The 18,945-nt window shown below is 51.4% G+C and overlaps 1 protein-coding gene across 1 annotated transcript in view; it reads left to right on the plus strand.

The window, feature by feature from the left end:
- Nucleotides 1-18,945, plus strand: part of PAPPA (pappalysin 1) — a 235,890-nt gene that overhangs the window by 179,702 nt on the left and 37,243 nt on the right. The window contains exons 16-18 of the mRNA XM_055579788.1: nucleotides 5,166-5,376; nucleotides 5,979-6,150; nucleotides 14,255-14,402. Of these exons, the coding sequence (XP_055435763.1) occupies nucleotides 5,166-5,376; nucleotides 5,979-6,150; nucleotides 14,255-14,402 (531 nt within the window). The remainder of the gene's footprint in view (nucleotides 1-5,165; nucleotides 5,377-5,978; nucleotides 6,151-14,254; nucleotides 14,403-18,945) is intronic.

An 18,945-nucleotide genomic window follows, 5' to 3' on the forward strand; every position in this document is an offset into this window, starting at 1 on the left:
GACACCATTCTGGACAGTGGGGACAGGAGGGGTGGTGAAATTATATGACTAGTTTTGCTTTTGAGATACTCCACGCATGCATGTTTCTGGTTCCGTGAGGTTTTCCTCTAGATAGCAGTTCTTCTATGGCCATGCACTTCGGTAAAAGCTCTGTAGTGTGGTCAAGAGAGCACTCAGGAGTCAGACACACCTGCAGTGAGTGCCAGCTATAGTTTGAGAAGCTCACTTTTCCACTCGGGGACTCAGTGTTCCCACCTGCAAAATGAGATTAAGGACAAATTGGGTGACTAGAAGGATCAAGGAAATGGGGCCAGTCATTCTTCCTATACCTCATGGACTCTACAAATGTGATTTGTCCTTATCCTCATCCAGCTAGCTGTGTTTTTACTTTCTTAATTCTGTGGCCAATATCCCTCCACATCCTAAAATATTAGAACTGGACAAGAACTTAAAGATGGCTTTGGTCTAGGGCCAGAGAAGTCAGGTGACTTGTTCAAGGTCACGGTAGCTCAGTGATAAAGAATCTGCCTGCATTGCAGAAGACTTGAAGGAGATGCAGGTTCAATCCCTGGGTTGGGAAGATCCCATGGAGAAGGAAATGGCGACCTGCTCCAGTGTTCTCACCTAGAAATCCCCTTGGACAGAGGAGCCTGTGGGGCTATAGACCATGGAGTCACAGAGTCGGATACCACTGCGTGGCTAAACTACAACAGTATGCATTCAACAAATGGAAATTTAGGACTTCCCGTATGCTTGGCTGGAGAAGGAAGTGGCAACCACTCTGTATTCTTCCCTGGGGAATCCCATGAACAGAGGAGCCCGGTGGGCTGCTGCCCATGGGGTCACACAGAGTCAGACACGACTGAAGCGAATTAGCATGCATGCATGTGTGTATGCTTGGCACTAGGGTAGGTTCTGGGAATAAAAGAATGAACAAGTTGCAGTCCCAGCCCTTAGGATGTGGGCAATGCCAGCACGGTCGACGAGGCATTAAGAAAACAGACCTAGATCTCATGTCATTTCCCTCCTTCGATTCTACTCTAGGTTAGTTTCAGTCTTAAAGGTATTCTCAAAGAAATGTGATCTTCTGGGCACTCTTTACAGCAAAATAATAAAAGTAGATATATTTCTTTTGGTAGTACATTTGTAATCATTTTAGTACTCACTGGAGATTGAAATTTCCTTAGCCACATTTGTAGACAGTCTGAGCAAGATTTGTTTCCCTGACTTTAAAAGATGAACAAACAAAAGTACCGTGACATGTCACTCTCTGAAACCTAGTCTCTGCCCTCAGCATTGTTACCCTCAGCCAGGGCCTCCAGGCTCAGAAATGCCTTCACCGCATGTGCAGAATCACGTTCCCCCAAGAAACAGAGGAAGGTGTGGACGTGACAGAAGCATCAGGGCTTCACTAAGCCACTACCCCTGTGGACAGCTGGACTCAGTCCCTCTGGGAAAGCATGGGAGACGGGGCAGGATTATTCCTCTGAGTTCCTGTAACTCGGGCAATTGTCGTGTTAATGCACCGGCCCCTTCACGGGTTTGGGCTCTACTTCTATGAGCATTGACACCTCAGCACTGTGAGCCTGCCCTGCGTGCGGACCAAACACCCCTGATCAGAGCAAAAGACCTCCAGCAGCAAACAGCTGCAGGTGCGGTAGGCGTCCTTCAGCACATAGAGGTCAGGGCCAAGGGCACGAGGGAAGGATATGGACAGCTGCGTCCTACCCTGCTTTCCTCAGAGCCGCATGAAGGCTGCAGGATGGGGGCCGCAGCTAAGGCCTGGAAATGCTGATTCCGCACACTTGAGGGTCTGCTGTGGTGTGGGGCATGTCCATGGTCCTGAATCGCCAGTTCTTGTGTTAGCATTGTTCTTCTGACCGCAGTGTTCAGCTAACTCCTATTTACTCTCTCAAAGAATGTACATTTCTAGTCTGCGTTTTCTCTCTTGATTAACCTTTTATGATTTTTCTGTTAGCTCACCACCAGAGAACCACAACGTCCACTTCACAGTCTAGGGTGTGCATAGCTGATAGGGTGTACTTGTGAAGCATCTCGACCCTTTGTCCAGAGGCATTTTATCCTTCCTGGGAAATTTAGAGAGGGTGTGCTCCCCTTATCTTTTGTGGCTCCCAGTCCCCACTAAGCTCTTGCTAAACCCAGGCACTCCAACACGGCCTTCATCACAAGACCACACACACAAAAATAATAACAATAATGCAATTTACAATCTCTGGTGTGCTGGAGCCGTCTCTGCTTCTGTAGAAACCAAATGAGTCCCTCTTCCACACCCTTTATTCTTTCTACTCGATGTAGAGAGATCTGTGGTGTGCAGTGCCCCAGTTCGTCACGTGGTGGCCTCTGTGTGGCTTACAGACCCTAAGTTGTCTTGGGCTCCCCAGGTGACTCACACAGATATGGGAGGAGGAAGAGGCAAGTGAGCAGGGAAAGAAGCAGCAGAGGAGCCTACATATGCTCTCTTCTTTCTTCTTTTTCCTGTTTTATTTCTCTCCATAGTTCTTTCCACCTTCTACACACCAAATAGTTTGCTTTTTTAAACAGGTAACTTCTCCATATCCCACTAGAATATAAGCTCCAAGAGGGCAGGGTTTGGGGTTTGTTTTGTTCGTTGCCTTGTCTCGACATAGACAAGAGTAGCTGGCACATAGTAAGCACTAAATAGATGCTTGTTGAATGAATAGAGTGTGTGTGTCCTAAGTCACTTCAGTCATGTCTGACTCTTTGCAACCCTATGGACTGTAGTCCCCCAGGCTCCTCTGTCCATGGTGATTCTCCAGGCAAGAATACTGGAGTGGGTTGCCATGCTCTCCTCTAGGGCATCTTCCCAACCCAGGGATCGAACCCACATCTCTTACATCTCCTGCATTGGAAGGTGGGTTCTTTACCACTAGCATCACCTGGGAAGCCCCGAATGAATGGAGGTTCTCATGCAACTCCTGTGATCCTTTCAGAGCTGCTGCTAAAGGCAGAGATTCAGAGGAGTGGGAGATGAAGGAGAGAGAAGGAAACATGGGAGGGAGGGAAGAGCATCAAGGAAACTGGTAGCATTTTCCTGTACACTACCCATCCACATGTTTCATTTCATCTTCTCATCATCCTGAAGGGCAGGAGCAATTGCTTTCTTTCTATAGATAGGAGATTTGGGGTTTGGCTGTCTCAGAACAGAAAACAGAGTCTCTGCTAAGCAGGTATAGCCAACTTTCCACTAAAAACCACAGCCATCTTTGTAGTTACACAAAACCAGCTTTAAACTCTTGTCTTTTATTAACCAGAAAACTTGGTCAAGTCACTTGCCTCTCTAAATCTCTGCTTTCAAATACAAGTTGTTGCCCTACTAAGAGTACTGTGTGAGGATAAATGAGATCAGGTAGCAGAAGTGCTCAGTCGGTTGTAACTGATCGGTAAATGTCAGTCTCACCCTGATCACCCCTCCAATTCCTAATCCCTGAGCCTCCCACGTGTGTCCAGCCCTGGTTGTCAACACCTGTCAGGAATAACTGGGAAGAGGAGAGTTTGGTTGGGAGCCCCAAGTTTCAGGTCCATCTCCAGTTGTCTTGGGGAGATTCTGGGCAGGCTGTGTGTGTCAATAACATACGACCTGTCAGAGAAAAGCCTGCCTCTCTGTGTTTCACTTTTACTTGTGACATTTCCCATCAGGCCAGCTTCCCCGTGGCAGTCAGTACGTCTCCTAGAGCTGGCATGGGCTGCGGAGAAGTGCTCATCTCTCAACTGCTTTGGCAAAGCTTCACTGAATACTGGGGCCTGAGAAGAAAATCCAGCCTCGAGATACCACAAGGCAGCCACTTCCAGGCATAAGGGGGACTCGGACAAATTCAGGGATGTGGGACCCAGCGAGGGAGTGGCAGCTGAAGGTCACACAGCACCCTGAAATCAGAGTGCCTAGTCGATTCTGATAGGAGCTTGCATGCTTAGTTGCTCAGCTGTGTCCGACTCTTTGCAACCCCATGGTCTTTGGCCCACTAGGCTCTTCTGTTCATGAGAATTCTCCAGGCCAGAGTGCTGGAGTGGGTTGCCATGCCCTCCTCCAGGGGATCTTCCCAACCCAAGGATCGAACCCAGGTCTCCTGCACTGCAGGCAAATTCTTTACCAACTGAGCCATGAGGGAAGCCCAAGAATACTGGAGTGGGTAGCCTATCCCTTCTCCAGGGGAACTTCCTGATCAGGAATCAAACCAGGCTCTCCTGCATTGCAGGCAGAATCTTTACCAGCTGAGCTATCAGGGAAACTTACTCTGCCAATTACTGGAAAGCAAGTTTCTTCATCTCTGGGCCCAGATGCAAAGCAGGGAGGATGAAGTGTGGACTAAAAAGATGTGCAAAGTGAGAGTTGCGAGTTAAGTTTTATTTCTGGGGCAACATGAGGAAGGCAGCCTGGGAGGCAGTGCTTCAGAGAGCTCTGAGGGACTGCTCCAAAGAGGCAGTGGGGAAGGTTAATATATAAGATTTTGGTGAAGAGGGAGTTCAGTGTAATCAAGTTCTTACTTTAGAAAAGGTTTTCTGTTAGTCATGAGGAACTGATGTCATCATGAAGGGCTTTAGTGATTTACTAGATATGAAGAGATCCAAGGATTGGGATCATGAAATCAGCTCCTGAAAATATCTAACTATCTAAAGACCCATTCCACCAGTTTCCATGGAGCACAGAGTGCCTCACCCTCCTCCCTGAGTCCCCCCTCAGGGGGTGTTGAAGGTCAGGTCGGCAGCTGCAACAGCATAGGGTTCAATCTCTGCACAGGCAGGTGGCAAATGCCCTTGTTGTTCAGTCGCTGGCAAATACTCCTGGCAAATGCCCATTTGTAGTTGACAAGGATCATGAAGGTCTCTTGTCTATGCAATATAAGAGGTTTCAGAATCAGAAGTCAGGAGCCTCGAATTGGATTCACTGTAGACATGCGGTACATCACTCCCCAGATTGTGTCTCCCTTTTTTTTTTCTTTTTTTTATTTTGTGGCAGCTCTTTCTTCTCCTTAGACTCTTCAGCTGAAGGTGGAAGGGTCTGGAATTACACGTGCAAGTGTCTGGTTCTTCAAGTTGACTTGAGTCCAGGCAGCCATGGATGAGTTGGTCTATCAGAGCCTCTCCACCTCCCGCCTCCACTAACCCTGCCTGCCTGTGTCCTACAGGCAACAACAGCCTCCTGACCTGCATGGAGGATGGGCTGTGGTCCTTCCCGGAGGCCCTGTGCGAGCTCATGTGCCTGGCTCCACCCCCGGTGCCCAACGCAGACCTCCAGACGGCCCGGTGCCGCGAGAACAAGCACAAGGTGGGCTCCTTCTGCAAGTACAAGTGCAGACCTGGATACCACGTGCCCGGCTCCTCCCGGAAGTCAAAGAAGTAAGTGCGTCTGCAGAGGCAAGCTCCCGGCAGCTGGAGCCGGCCGGGGGACAGGGAGAGCCAGGTCTGTCTAGTTAGAAGGAAGTGCTTGCTGCTCTGCCCACCATTCATCCCGTGCTCTTCTCTGGGAATCTGGAGGGACATTGTCATCAGCTGCTTGCTGACTGTGTGAGTTCTCTGGGCCTCTACTGTTGAGCAATACGATGGGGAGGATGATAGCAGTCACTGCATAAGATGGTTGTGAAGGATGAATGAGGATGTGTATGTGGAGAACGTGCAGAGTGCCTGGTGCACAGCAAATGGTGGGTATCCATACCATCCCTGCAGCCCCCGTCAGCACCCGGAAGGAAGTGGGGGGAAACGGGCCAGCAGGGCTTGATTTTATTTCAGTCCACATGAAACTCTTGCTCGGCCCTGAGAAAAGAGTTCTGTGAACGTTTACCTTAACCCCTCCTCACTCCCTCCACTATGCAATAGGATGAGCAGGGACTCAGGAATCAGAAAGGTATGTGTGAGGCCAGCTGGCTCCAGAGACCGTGGGTAGAGTGTGGCTGCAGCCGTTGGGTCCTTGAGATGTCTCTACTTTTATCTCTTCCTGAAAGACGGGCCTTCAAGACCCAGTGTACCCAGGATGGCAGCTGGCAGGAGGGAGCTTGTGTTCCTGTGACGTGTGACCCTCCTCCACCAAAATTCCACGGGCTGTACCAGTGCACCAACGGCTTCCAGTTCAACAGCGAGTGCAGGATCAACTGTGAAGACAGCGATGCCACCCAGGTGAGGCTCCTTGAATTTGGGGTCAACACTTAGACCCCTTTCCCCTCTGTTTACTAACGACCAGCCAGGATTTAAGAACCACATCCTCCAGGAGACTCCCTGCGGACGCTACAATTGTGTAATAGCAGTATCACCCATGCAGAAGTTTAGGAGCTGAGTTCTCACCATCTTTCTTTGTAATCTGTCTGAACCTCATGGTCCTACCCATCACACTGCATATTACTGGTTCAGCGATTCTTAGCTTTGAAAAAAAATCTCAGTATCAGGAACCTAATGAGAGAAATCATAAGTGAAATCCCAATGTCCGAACTTGATATAAGATAAGGAGTGACCGAGGCTGTTTTGTTGACTTTTTACCACCATCGCCACTTACATTGCTCTGAAATATGTAGAATCACGATTTCCACGATCTGGAGACATCAGTAGCTCCTCAAGCATTTGGAGAAAGGGAGCCATATTTAGACTAGATGTACAGTTTTGAGACTACTGAAGAAGGATGGGAGGAGATGGAGGGGACTGAATTTTATCTCAGTCCACATGTAACTGAGTTCAGCACTCCCAGCAGCCCTGCTGAGGCAGTTCTGTGAATGGCATTTCCTTAATCCTTACATACACCCACCTCCACCCACTAAGACAGGTAGGGAATCAAGAATGGGAAAGAGAATGAGGAACCAGCTGGCTCCAGGGAAGACTTAGATCCACAGGGAGCTCCAGTCCTGAGAGAACCCACCATTTAGGGTGGATGCCTCAAGCCCCATGACTCACAGGTGGGCAAGGATCTTTACTCAGGTGAGGCCAGAGTTCAGCCAACTGGGCCCCAGTGCAAGGATCTCCCTCTTGTCAGTGCTTAGTGGGTATTCAGTTCAGTTCAGTTCAGTTCGGTAGCTCAGTTGTGTCTGACTCTTTGCAACCCCATGAACCGCAGCACACCAGGCCTCCCTGTCCATCACCAACTCCCTGAGTTTACCCAAACTCATGTCCATTGAGAGTCAGTGGTGCTATCCAACCATCTCATCTTCTGTCATCCCATTCTCCTCCTGCCTTCAATTTTTCCCAGCATCAGGGTCTTTTCAAATGAGTCAGCTCTTTGCATGAGGTGGCCAAAGGATTGGAGTTTCAGCTTCAGCATCAGTCCTTCCAATGAACACCCAGAACTGATCTCCTTTAGCAGTCTGGTTGGATCTCCTTGCAGTCCAAGTGACTCTCAAGAGTCTCCTCCAACACCACAGTTCAAAAGCATCAACTCTTTGGTGCTCAGCTTTCTTTATGGTCCAACTCTCACATCCATACACGACCACTGGAAAAAACAAATACTAGACACTGTTGGAGCAGCATCCTCAGCTCCTTTTACTCCCATTCCCATGTGCAGTTAGCCACTGACTTCTGCCCATTCCGAACTCCTGAACTGCCCTTACCTGTCTCCAAGGCCACCGGCCTAACTCAGGCCAGCAGCATCACCCTCCTGGCCCGCACGCAGCTTCCCGACTGCCCCCCTGCCTTCTCCTTGCCTCTCCGGCAGACTGTCCACATTGCAGCCAGAGTGGCATGTTGAGAGCACACGTGTGATCATGACAGTTCCCCTGCTCAAAGTCTTTTGTGAATCAGTAACCCCATCTCCCTTAGAGTAAGTCTCACCTGTGCATTCAGCTTACCTCCCCCATCACAGTAAAACAGATCTCTCCCTTCACCTGCGTGTTCTCTGTGAAAGGAGCTCTGTCACCTTTTCCAGCCTAACTGTCCTTCACCATTCAGCCCAGGCACCCCTTCTTCCAGGAACCTTTTCCTGCCCCTCCCACTGTGGGCCCAGTGCCCCTCCCTCACAGCACTGGCCACGCTGCGTTGTAATTCATTTCACGCTCCCCCACTAGATTTTGGGGCTTCCCATGTGGCTCAGACGGTAAAGCATCTGCCTGCAATGTGGGAGACTTGGGTTCAATCCCTGGGTTGGGGAGATCCCCTGGAGAAGGAAATGGCAACCCACTCCAGTACTCTTGCCTGGAAAATTCCATGGACAGAGGAGCCTGGTGAGCTACAGTCCAAGAGGTTGCAAAGAATCGGACACGACTGAGCGACTTCACTTTCAGTTCCACTAGGTTTTGAGATCCCTGACCACAGCTTTCATCTTCCCTGTGTTTTCAGCACTGGGGACAGTGCCAAGCACCTAGTAGGTACTCGGGAAGTGACAGGGCTTGACTCCTGCCGTGGACATCCAGGCTGGTCTCATTTTCCAGTTGAGACAGTCACTCAGCCATCCAAGGTGACGCAGCTGGTGTCAGCTGAATCAGAATCGGAACCCGGTCCCCCAACTGTGGACAGTGGGCAGACCAAGTCCAGGAGGCAATACCTCTAGGGGAGGCATGCTCAGGACTCCTGTCTGTGTACCCGGGTCCTTCCCTTCCTCAGCTGCCAGGGAGGCAGAAGCTGGGGCTGGAACAAGCAAAGGCCAGAGATTACCATGGCCTCACGCAGCCGATCAACTTCCCTCTCACTCCCTTACATAAAACTGTTGCTAACAGTTACCCAAACTGCTGAGCCAAATACTATTCTGGCCGTGGTCATGTTATCAAACTGTAACCCAGTCTGCCTGGGGCCTGCCAAGTACCTTTCATGGCCAGTTTGTATTTAAAGGAGAGGAAAATGTAAATTTATCAGACGACTCAAGTGGTCCTGTTTGGCAACTGCCGGGGAGGCCAGACGCTAAGGAGCAGGGTATTGCTTGCCGGCTAAGGAATGAGGGAGCGCGTGCCAAATGGGCTCCTAATACAATTGACGTTTCTAGTTTGTACTGCAAATGAATTTCCTCTACCCTCAGACCGGGGGCCTGGGAGCCAAATCTAGTATTCACCTCAGATCCCCTCTCGCTGCCTGTAAACACAGTCGAAATGTACCGCGCAGAGTATCTTGAATCGAACAGCATGTATATGGAGCAGGAATTCTTTGCTTTCCAAACAAGCTCCAGATCCTGGCAAGGAAGGACAGGGGCTGTTGTAAGGGAGGTTCACATACTCCTTCCCACTGACACTAAAAGCAAATGAACAAATCAAACCTCAACTTCATCCATTCCTAGGGAGCCACTGTGATGCTGGATCCAGACTCTGAGTTTGAATCTTGGCTTTACCACTTACTAGCTGGAGGACTTGGGCAAGTTATTTAACTCTTTAAGCTTCAGTTTCCTCAGGCATAAAGTGGGGGAGGGGAAGTAATTCTGGCTTCCTCTTAGTTTATTTGTGAGGATTAACTGAGGCAGTGGAAATAGGGTAGGCCCGTGGGATTGTGCAGTGTGCAACCTGTGCACACCTCCCATACGTATAATGCCTTCCCAAGCAGGGGCAGCTTCTAGGTTCAGGATCATCACATGCTTGCCCAAGGATGCAAGGCTTCCTAGAGGAAGTCCCAAGCCCATACGATATTAGAGATGGGCTGGACCTCAGGGTTTTCCCATTGCAATCTGCTTATTTTATAGGTAGGACCACTGACGCTCAGAGAGGGGAAGCACCATACCCAAGGTCACACAGCAAGTTGGTAGCAGACTCAGATCTCCTAGCCAAGTCATTGCACAAACGACATTTTCTGCCCAGCCTAACTCCTGCAGCTGCATGGCTACACGTCACCCCTGTATCTCACTGGGAGGAAACGAAATGCACGTGAGGCCATTGACTAGACACAGAGGCAGATAATAAACAACAGCTGTGATGTATTGAGCATGTATTCTATGCCAGGCTGGGTTAAGTGCTTTGTACAGACATTTAAGCCCCACAGTGTCTGGCATCACTGTCCCATTTTGCAGGTGAGGAAGGTGTGGTTCAGGGAGTTAAGGTGTCTTGCCCACCTTATACAACTAGGAGGAAGTCCAGGCAGAACTGAGATCACTGTTAGCAGATCGCTGTATCTTGTGGTTGACTGTGTAGATGGTTGGATGGCATCACCCACTCAGTGGACATGAATCTGAGCAAAGTCCGGGAGATGGTGAAGGACATGGGAGCCTGGTGTGCTGCAGTCCGTGGGGTCACAAAGAGTCGACACGACTGAGCAACTGAGCTGAATTGCTCTGTCGCTGTCATATTTCTCTCCGCCACCATCTTATTTCCATTTCTGCTAACTAGAAGTCTGGGTCTCCCTCTCTGCGCGTCTCCCAGCCTCTCCTCCCCATCTCCGCTCCCCTGCGCTTCTCCCAGCCTCTCCTCCCTGTCTCCACTCCCCTGTACTGTAGGAAAGCACAGAGGTTTACAGGGAAAAGCCTGGCTCTGGCCCGGCTGCCTCCCTGTTCTGGCAGCTGCCATTTCTCAAATGCGGGTAATGCTTGGACCGATGTTAAAGTTCCCTTTGAGACAGTGCAAGAGAGTGGTTAAGAGCTCAGCTAACCCTTAGAGGGCCTGATCTGTGTGTTAAGCTATAAATGCTTCACATAGCCTAACTCACTGATCCCCATGATGACTTTTTCAGGCAGTGAATTCCAGGCTCATTTAACAGGAAACCAAAGCATGGAGAAGTTAAGGAACTTCCCCAAGTCTGCACAGTGGGAAGGTTGCAGAGATGGAATTGGAACCTGGGAAGTTTGACTGAAGTCCAGACTCTTAACCATCACACCAGCATCATTTAAAAACTCACCTTTTCACTTCCTAGCTGAGCCTCAGTTTTCAAATCTGTCAAAAGGACATGATTTCCACACTAACTGCACTGGTAAAAGCATTTTTAACTGCGTGTAAAACACTGGCATGTAGTAGATGTTTAACACTGTATTATATGCTTGTGGCTTTTTGGGGACCCGTGTAGTTAAAGAATTGAGAAAGCATAGTATGCTTCATTTAAATTTGTGTTTATTTATTTATTTGGGGCTGTGCTTGACTTTTGCCATTGCACGGGCTTTTCTCCAGTTGCAGCGAGGTGGGGCCACCCTCCAGTTGCGGTGCATGGTTCCCAGTGCAGCGGCTTCTCTTGTTGCAGAGCATGGACTCTAGGGCACTCGGGCTTCAGTAGTTGCAACCCAAGGGCTCTAGAGAACAGGCTCCCTAGTTGTGGTGCATGCACTCAGTTGCTCCATGGCATGTGGGATCTTCCTGGACCAGGAACCAAACCCGTGTCTCCTGCATTGGCAGGCAGATTCTTTACCACGGAGCCACCCGGGCAGCCCCACATAGTATGCTTTTTTGCAGATGGAGACACAGGCACAGAGAGACAAGACGCTTTGCTGAGAGATGCTCAGCCCTCTGGTGATAAACTTCACCCTAGCATGTAGCACTGTGCATTCAGAGATGCACAGTGTGTCCCCTGGCCTCTGGTCTTCCCAGATTGGATCCTGCATGTCAGGCCTTCTATGGTCACACTGGGCTCAGCAGCATGGCTCTGCTCCAAGCATCTGCACCCAGGTGATGCTGCTGCTGCTGCTGCTAAGTCGCTTCAGTTGTGTCCAACACTGTGCGACCCCATAGACCACCTCCTACCAGGCTCCTCTGTCCCTGGGATTCTCCAGGCAAGAATACTGGAGTGGGTTGCTATTTCCTTCTCCAATGCATGAAAGTGAAAAGTGAAAGTGAAGTCACTCAGTCGTGTCCGACTCTTAGCGACCCCATGGACTGCAGCCTACCAGGCTCCTCGGTCCATGGGATTTTCCAGGCCAGAGTACTGGAGTGGGGTGCCATTGCCTTCTCCTGCACCCAGGTGATAGGCAGCCCTAAGTGCACAAAAATCTTTTCCCAAAGGAGGACATGAAATCCAGAGAGGCTCCGGGAAGTCTGCCATGTAGAAGGCACAGCAGGGCCAAAGGTGTCGGGGTGGGAATCAAAAGAAGTATGCGGGAGAGACAGGTGACCACAGACTCAAAGGAAGGATGTGTGCGGAGCAAGAGAAGGGGCTGGCGTGTCATCTGGGTCCCACTGTAGAAGCCCTGGTTGGCAACCCTCCAGCAAGCCTGGTTTGAAAGTGCAAGGTATCTTATCAGAAGGACTGTATCCTTTGTGACGCTGCTTCAGTCAGCAGCAGAAAGTGCCAGATGAGCTGGGCAGGAGGGAGAGAGACCAGAGGCAGCAAGACCAGAGAGCCTTTATGCTTCCCTTTTCTGTAGTGGCGCCTCCCCGGCATGAAATTCCCTACGCAGATTCCAGCCGGTCCTAATACATTCTCTGTTGCAAACCCAGCTCCCAGCCAGCTCTGGCCCACGCAGTGCTGAGGTCTGCAGCCCTTCAGGGGCTGGAGGCCAAGTGCACCATAGGCCAAGGCTCAAGGAAATTGGGGTCAATTTCCTACTCCCCTGAGGGCCCAGCAGAATCACGGGGCCTGGGGCTCTGGGAGGGAGAGTCGGGGTTCTCTGAAGCCATAGGAAGTTGCCTAAACTTTCCCCGCGCTCACACAGAACCTCTGGGTGGACTCAGCAATCACCCCACAGCTGTGGGCGCGGGATGGGCCACCCTTCTCCGTGGCCACAGAGGTTTCCTCCGCCACCAGATCCTCCTCATGCTGGCCCACGTGAGGCCCAGAGAGGGGCCCCTTTCTCTCTAAATCCCAGCTCCTTACAGCTGTTTTCTCAGACAGGGCAGCTTCAGCCTGCGTCAGCCCTTTCCAAGAGTTTGTTTTCTCATGCACACACTTGTTCATTTATTTGTGTATTCATTCATTTCTTCATTTACTCATTTATTTCCTCATCCATGCATTTCTCTTCTTACTTTTTAAACAAATTCATTCCACATCTCTGTACTTACTCACTCCATCTTTTGTTCCTGATTGAACGAAAATACCTATTGGGTGATGTGTGAATGGGCCTGTTAAGTGGCTAGGACCTGTTGAGTACTATGGAAGGCCCCCAGGGGTGCAGGGGTGACCCAAGAGGGTACCATTTAGGAGGGAACAGATGACAGAGAGGCAGCAGGTGTCAGAGACCTTCGGCTAGTGCAGTGTGCAGGCCTGGGCTTGGCATTAGGACAGGATGCTTCTGCCAGAAAGTTCTGTGCCTGTATTTGGACAAGGGGGCAGGGGGAGGGGACAGAGCAGACAAAAGGTGCAACACATGGCAGAAGCAGCCTGGCCAGGTGAAACCCCACGTGGGGCATTTGAGAATGCAGGTAGTGGACGATGCTCAGGGCTGGCGGTGGTGCTGTGGGGAGCGGGGAGCTGGCTTACTTCACAACTGGACCCGACAGAGCTATGCCTAGAATGGACGCTAAGGAATGGTCTTTGGATTTGGGGATGGTTCTGAAATTTCAGCAAAGCTGGACCTTCTATTAGAATGTTAGTGGAAAGTGGCTCGTTTGCCCATGGCTTTGCAGAAGATTGAGAGATGGGTTATTGCCTATTGTAAAGATTTGGAGGGAGGGAGCATATAGAAGCATCCTCACGCCACCCTCTTGGTGCCATTATTGCTGGAATGGAATGGAGTGGAAGGAAGGAAGGAAGGAAGGAGGGAGGGGAAAGGAGGCCCTGGAAGAGAAAGCTTCTCGGGGGGCTGGGGCCTGGGATTTTTTCTCATCGATTGAGACGAAGCAAGCTTTGGAGTATGCCTGGGGTGAAAGTGAAAAGTGATAGTCGCTCAGTCGTGTCCGACTCTTTGTGACCCCATGAACTCTAGCCTGCCAGGCTCTTCTGTTCATGGGATATTCCAGGCAAGAACACTGGATTGGGTAGCCATTCCTTTCTCCAGGGGATCTTCCTGACGCAGGGATGAAACCTAGGTCTTCTGCATTGCAGGCAGATCCTTTGGCCTCTGAGCCTTGGTGTGTGACCGCCTCCTGACAAATGGCTCCTAGATCCATGCTTACTCACTGTACGCATCAGGGTACACGTGGTCCCCTACGTTCTCAGTTACAAAAAAAACAAGCCAAACGAGTTCCTCTGATTGGACTCTCTGAAAGAACACTACTCAGATGTAGGAAACCTGGGTGGTAAACTCTCCAAAATGCTTTGAGCACGTTTCTTCCCCCACTGAGTCCTCAGTGTCCCCATCTGTAAAATGGAGACATTGCAGCGACTCTATTGGAGGCCGGCTGGGTTTCCACGATGGTGGAGAACTTGTTTTGGAACACTTTCGGGGCGCTGCAGAGCAGAAACATTGGGAGGCTTCTTGTGCAGCGGGCGGGGTCTTTCTTGGTCCTGACTGTGTCTCTGTGGCGTGCAGGGCCACGGGAACAACGTCATCCACTGCCGGAAAGATGGCACCTGGAGCGGCTCCTTCCACGTCTGCCAGGAGATGCAAGGCGAGTGCTCGGCCCCAGACCAGCTCAACAGCAATCTCAAGCTGCAGTGCCCTGAGGGCTATGCCATAGGTACGATGGGCGTGGGTGGTGAGCTATGCATGGGTGGCGGGGGGAGGGGGGTGGCGCATCCTCCCCAGAACTTGGAGCTTGTGTCCTTCTGGGATAATGGGCTCCTCTCTCAGCGTGAGGCACTGGGGAAATGAAGAGGAATGAGACCAGACCCTGTCCTCTCAGGAAAAGAATTCAGGGCACAGATGTCGGCAAAGCACTGTTGGGTGGGTGTGTGGGATTACACTGGAGGACAGAAACATTGACTGGTGCCTCCAGGGACACAGAAGGCTCCTAGAGGAAGGCCTGCTTACACAGGGATTTGCCAGAGCTAGTTGGGCAAGAAGTGGCATTCCAGACAGAAGGGATCAACGTGGCAAAGGGAGGGAGGTATGAAAATCCACATCCAATTTAGGGAAGCAGTGACCCAGTATGGCTGCCTTTGTTGGTAATCTTAAAACATGTGTGATGCTGATCGTTCATAATACCAGCTGTGGGTCAGCACTGGACCCAGCTCTCTAGAGATGTGATCTCTTATCCTCTCAATAACCCTGAACAGATGAGGAAATTGAGACTCAGAGCGATGATAGAACATGCCCGAATCCTGAGACCACTCCTCCAAAGCCCGAGTTCTTTCCATGGCATTTCAGTTGCCTCCAAAATAAGGAGAAACAGCTTTTTCAAAATATTCTTTGCGTGATGATAGGCTGGCTCGCCAAGTGAAGGGAGACAAACTGGGGTCTGATGCCAGGGGTTGGCCTGGGGGAGACCAGGCGTCTGGACAGATACATTCATCACAGGCCCACAGCGTTCTGGGGAGCTGGGCGCGCATGGAGTCTGACCTCAGTGGAGGGCAGTGCTCCTGACCTCTTGGGTGGATTCCTTAATTGACCATGATGAAAAGCCCAGGGAATTGGATGTCCTTTCTCGTGGCCAGTGTGATTTATGGGACGATCACCAGGGGTGTCTGGAGCAGAGGGTTATCTGTGCAGACACTCACTCCCAGCCACACAGAGTCAATGTGTTCCTCACCCTCACGTGGTTATCATTTCACGTCCAGAAGGGAGGCCCACAGCTGGGGAGCAGAGGGGTGAGGGGGCCTGACCACTTCCTTTGAAAGATGGAAACGCAGAGCCTCGCACAGAGGTTCTTCAGCTGAACTTAGAGTAAGGATCAGCCCTCCCGCGTTAGTGCAGCATGCCTCAGAAAACATCCAAGGGCATGGTTCCCCTCCCTACTGATTCCCAAGGTACTTTAAGATCTAATGGAGCCACCGATCCAAAGGACCCTAAGCAGGAGGTTTGCAGAGGGGGGAGTCTCATTGGGTCTGCCAGTATAGGCATTCTAGAAAGTTGGGGCAACAGGTGGAGTGGTGGCCAGTAGCGTTGGCTGCTCCATCCCAAGGTCAAGGCTTTCTCCATCATTCCTGAGGGGTGTGCATGGCTCTGGACACTTCTGTCTGTGATGGGGCCCCTGCCCCTGACTCAGTCAGGACACGCACAAAACGAATACTCCGTCATACTCATGCCTGGCTTTGAGCAACCCCGGGAGAAAAAAAAATCCTGATTAAAACCAGACCGCCTGCATGTCTGCATCCACCTATGCATTCAAGCACATATATTCCTGTATGCACAAACAAGCGTGCATGCTTCACAACCAGACACAGACGCACCCATCATGCAGTGAGCTCACGCCTAGCATGGACGCATCAGCCAGACACCACCCCGATACGTCACCTGTAATCCTACGTGCAGCTCACACACACGTACGCAGATACGTCACGTGGCCACTTTGAACCTGTTGTGTATGTGCAAGTCGCAGACACATGCAAAGGAGCCAGAATGCCTGGCCCTCTGCTAGCCAGCAGGCTGGTCGAGAGGTGGTGGCGGGGGAAGGGTGTGATGGCAGTGGCGCTTCCCTCACTCCCTGAGCTTCTCATGGTCAAAGCAGGCACGGGAAGCTGTCTGTCTGACGCGGAATCCCCTTCCCCGCCTCTGTACCCCCTGTTCTCACTGCCATGCCGATGTGGTTTTATGAGCATGGTCCTCTGGGGGGTGGGGGGCTGCTGGAGGGGGCTGAGAGAGTAAACGCCCCCCTCCCCGGGGCCTCTGAAGGAGATGCTGAAGCAGAGAGGGGCAAAGCTTCCCCCCGCCTGCCTGACACTCCTGCTTGTTGTCCCTCCACCCACCCCCTGGGCTGAGCCCTCCCCGGGGAGACGTCCCTCAAGGAGAGGGACCCCGACCAGAGGCCTCCTAAGCAGGCAGGGGTGAGGTGGGCGGCTGGCTTGGGGGCTGGGGCCCCCTTTCTGGAGCTGCTCGGAGCATCTGCCTCCAGGCCGAGGGCCTGGGGAGGCCTGTGTCCCCTCTCAGAAGCTCCCAGAAAGTTGTGACAGCCACCAAGGCTGCTGCCACCTCCTGGCTCCTCCTGGGAGGGGGAGGCGGGGGCCCAGTGAGATCAGCGCTCTGTAATGATGCCAATTAGGGCTCATACATCACAACACGCCGCCGCCTGGTCCCGAGGCCCAGCGCTGTGGCGGGGGAGGGCAGAGCGGAGCCCGCCGCTGGGAGAGAGGGATTGAGCCGTGTCTGCTGCACAGGGCAGCCATGGCCTCCTGGGTGGACCAGGTTTATTTATTCCCCCTTTTGGGGTGAACAGCCTTTGTCTGTTTCTCAAAGGTGGCGTCTTGTTTCTCCAAAAAGATTTTCCCATCACAGCCTGGCTCCCTGAAATCTTTAGAATCGATCTCCTGATACACACACACACCACGGAGTCTCTCTGAGGGCCAAGGGACCCCCACCTCGGACTCCCATCTCTTTTTGTGTCTTTCTGCGGGCTTCTTTTCTCTCTGCTCACCCTTCACCTCTCTCTGTCCCCTTCCACGCCCACCGCCTTCTCTTCTCTCCCTTCTGTGTTTCCACTGTATGCGTCACGGGGTTTGGGAGCCGGAGAGGCGTGGGCTTTCATTCACGGCCCCCTCCTCCCCAGCTCTGGAACTCAAGCGCTGCACACTTCACTCTTTCACCCTCAAGATGGGTGTGAGGACCGCGGTCTTAAGGGCTGGGTGTGCAGGGGGGTGAGTCGCAGGTGAAAGCCAGCTGACCAGACCAGAAATACTCCCACCCCTGCCTTCTGGGTTCAAGGGCCCCATGTTTAAAGTAAAGAGATTCTAAAGATTGTCCTGGATCTGCCATTCCACCCTGGCCCCCTCTTCAGACTTTGTGACTCGCTTAGATTGAAGAGAATGACAAGATGGCAACAGAAGGGCCCTGATAAAATATATGTACATATACAAATATCTAAATATGCACCTATATTTGCATGTATGCATATACATATATGGAGACGGAAATGCAACCCACTCATGTGTTCTTGCCTGGAGAATCCCAGGGACGGGGGAGCCTGGTGGGCTGCCGTCTATGGGGTCGCACAGAGTTGGACACGACTGAAGCGACTTAGCAGCAGCAGCAGCAGCAGTGTATACATATACGCATTCTGTTTATACACATACACACATCTGGAAGGGAGCCTTTGGACTGGCTAACAGTGGAGGATATTTTTCAAGAAAGTTGACTCGTAAACCATTCAGTGTTCGAGGGTGGTCTTGACACTAAGGCAGGGGAATGACCTCCGTAGGGCCCTGGTCAGATTCTGACATGTCCGTTCTTTGTCCATATAAATGAGGACCTTTCTGGAGTCCTGGGGACATCCCATGGGATAAGCTTGGTTTTTAAGGAGACTTCAGAATCACTGAGGTCAGGACAGAGAATGAATCAGTCCAGTTTCATTCGTCTTGCCCACCCACAGCTTGAAGGTCAGCTGGAGAAGCGCCTGGACCCAGGGCTTCTGTGTACTGACCCTGTCTCTGTTGGTCATGGTGCCTTCACTGACTCACCGCCTGATTCATGTTTTCAGTCCTTTAGCCACTTATTCAGTCCTTTATTCATCCACTCACTCGTTTATGTACCTACTTCCTGCTCTCTGGGATACCTAAATGCCTACTCATCATTCATTCATTGTGCCCTTCATTCATTCACTCATTCGTTTCCTCAGCCATCTCTGCAGTTGCTCACTCTTGTCTCTTTCACTCACTTCACAAATATTTATCGAGTCCCTGCCATCCACCATGCACAGTGCCAGGCTCTGGGCATAGAAAGGGGCACAGATAGCACTGGCCTCATGGAGTTACGGGCAAGCAGGGAAGAGAACTTTTGGTACAACAGTGACAAAGTCTGTGACGGGTGCCTGTGAGAGAGTTTGGATTGTCAGGAGTGGAGGTCTTCTCCAAGAAAGGGCACTTGGATTAAGGTCTGAAAGATCGTTGATTGTCATGCACCCGTTGAAGAGTCAGGGGAAGGATCTTGAGAGCACAGAGGAGGGTGTGAGCGCCAGCCCTGGGGGAGGAGAGTGTGGTTAATGCTGATGTGGCATTCACACGTTCACCCCTCACTTGGCTGATGCCCGCAGAGCAGACCTTGTGTGTCAGGCGCTGGGTTAGGCTCAGAGAGGACTCGACCCCATCCTTGCCCTCCTAGGGCATTATTGTCACTGCGGAAAGGAGGGACGG

This window comes from Bubalus kerabau, chromosome 4, assembly GCF_029407905.1.
Source record: "Bubalus kerabau isolate K-KA32 ecotype Philippines breed swamp buffalo chromosome 4, PCC_UOA_SB_1v2, whole genome shotgun sequence".
Lineage (NCBI taxonomy): Eukaryota > Metazoa > Chordata > Mammalia > Artiodactyla > Bovidae > Bubalus > Bubalus kerabau.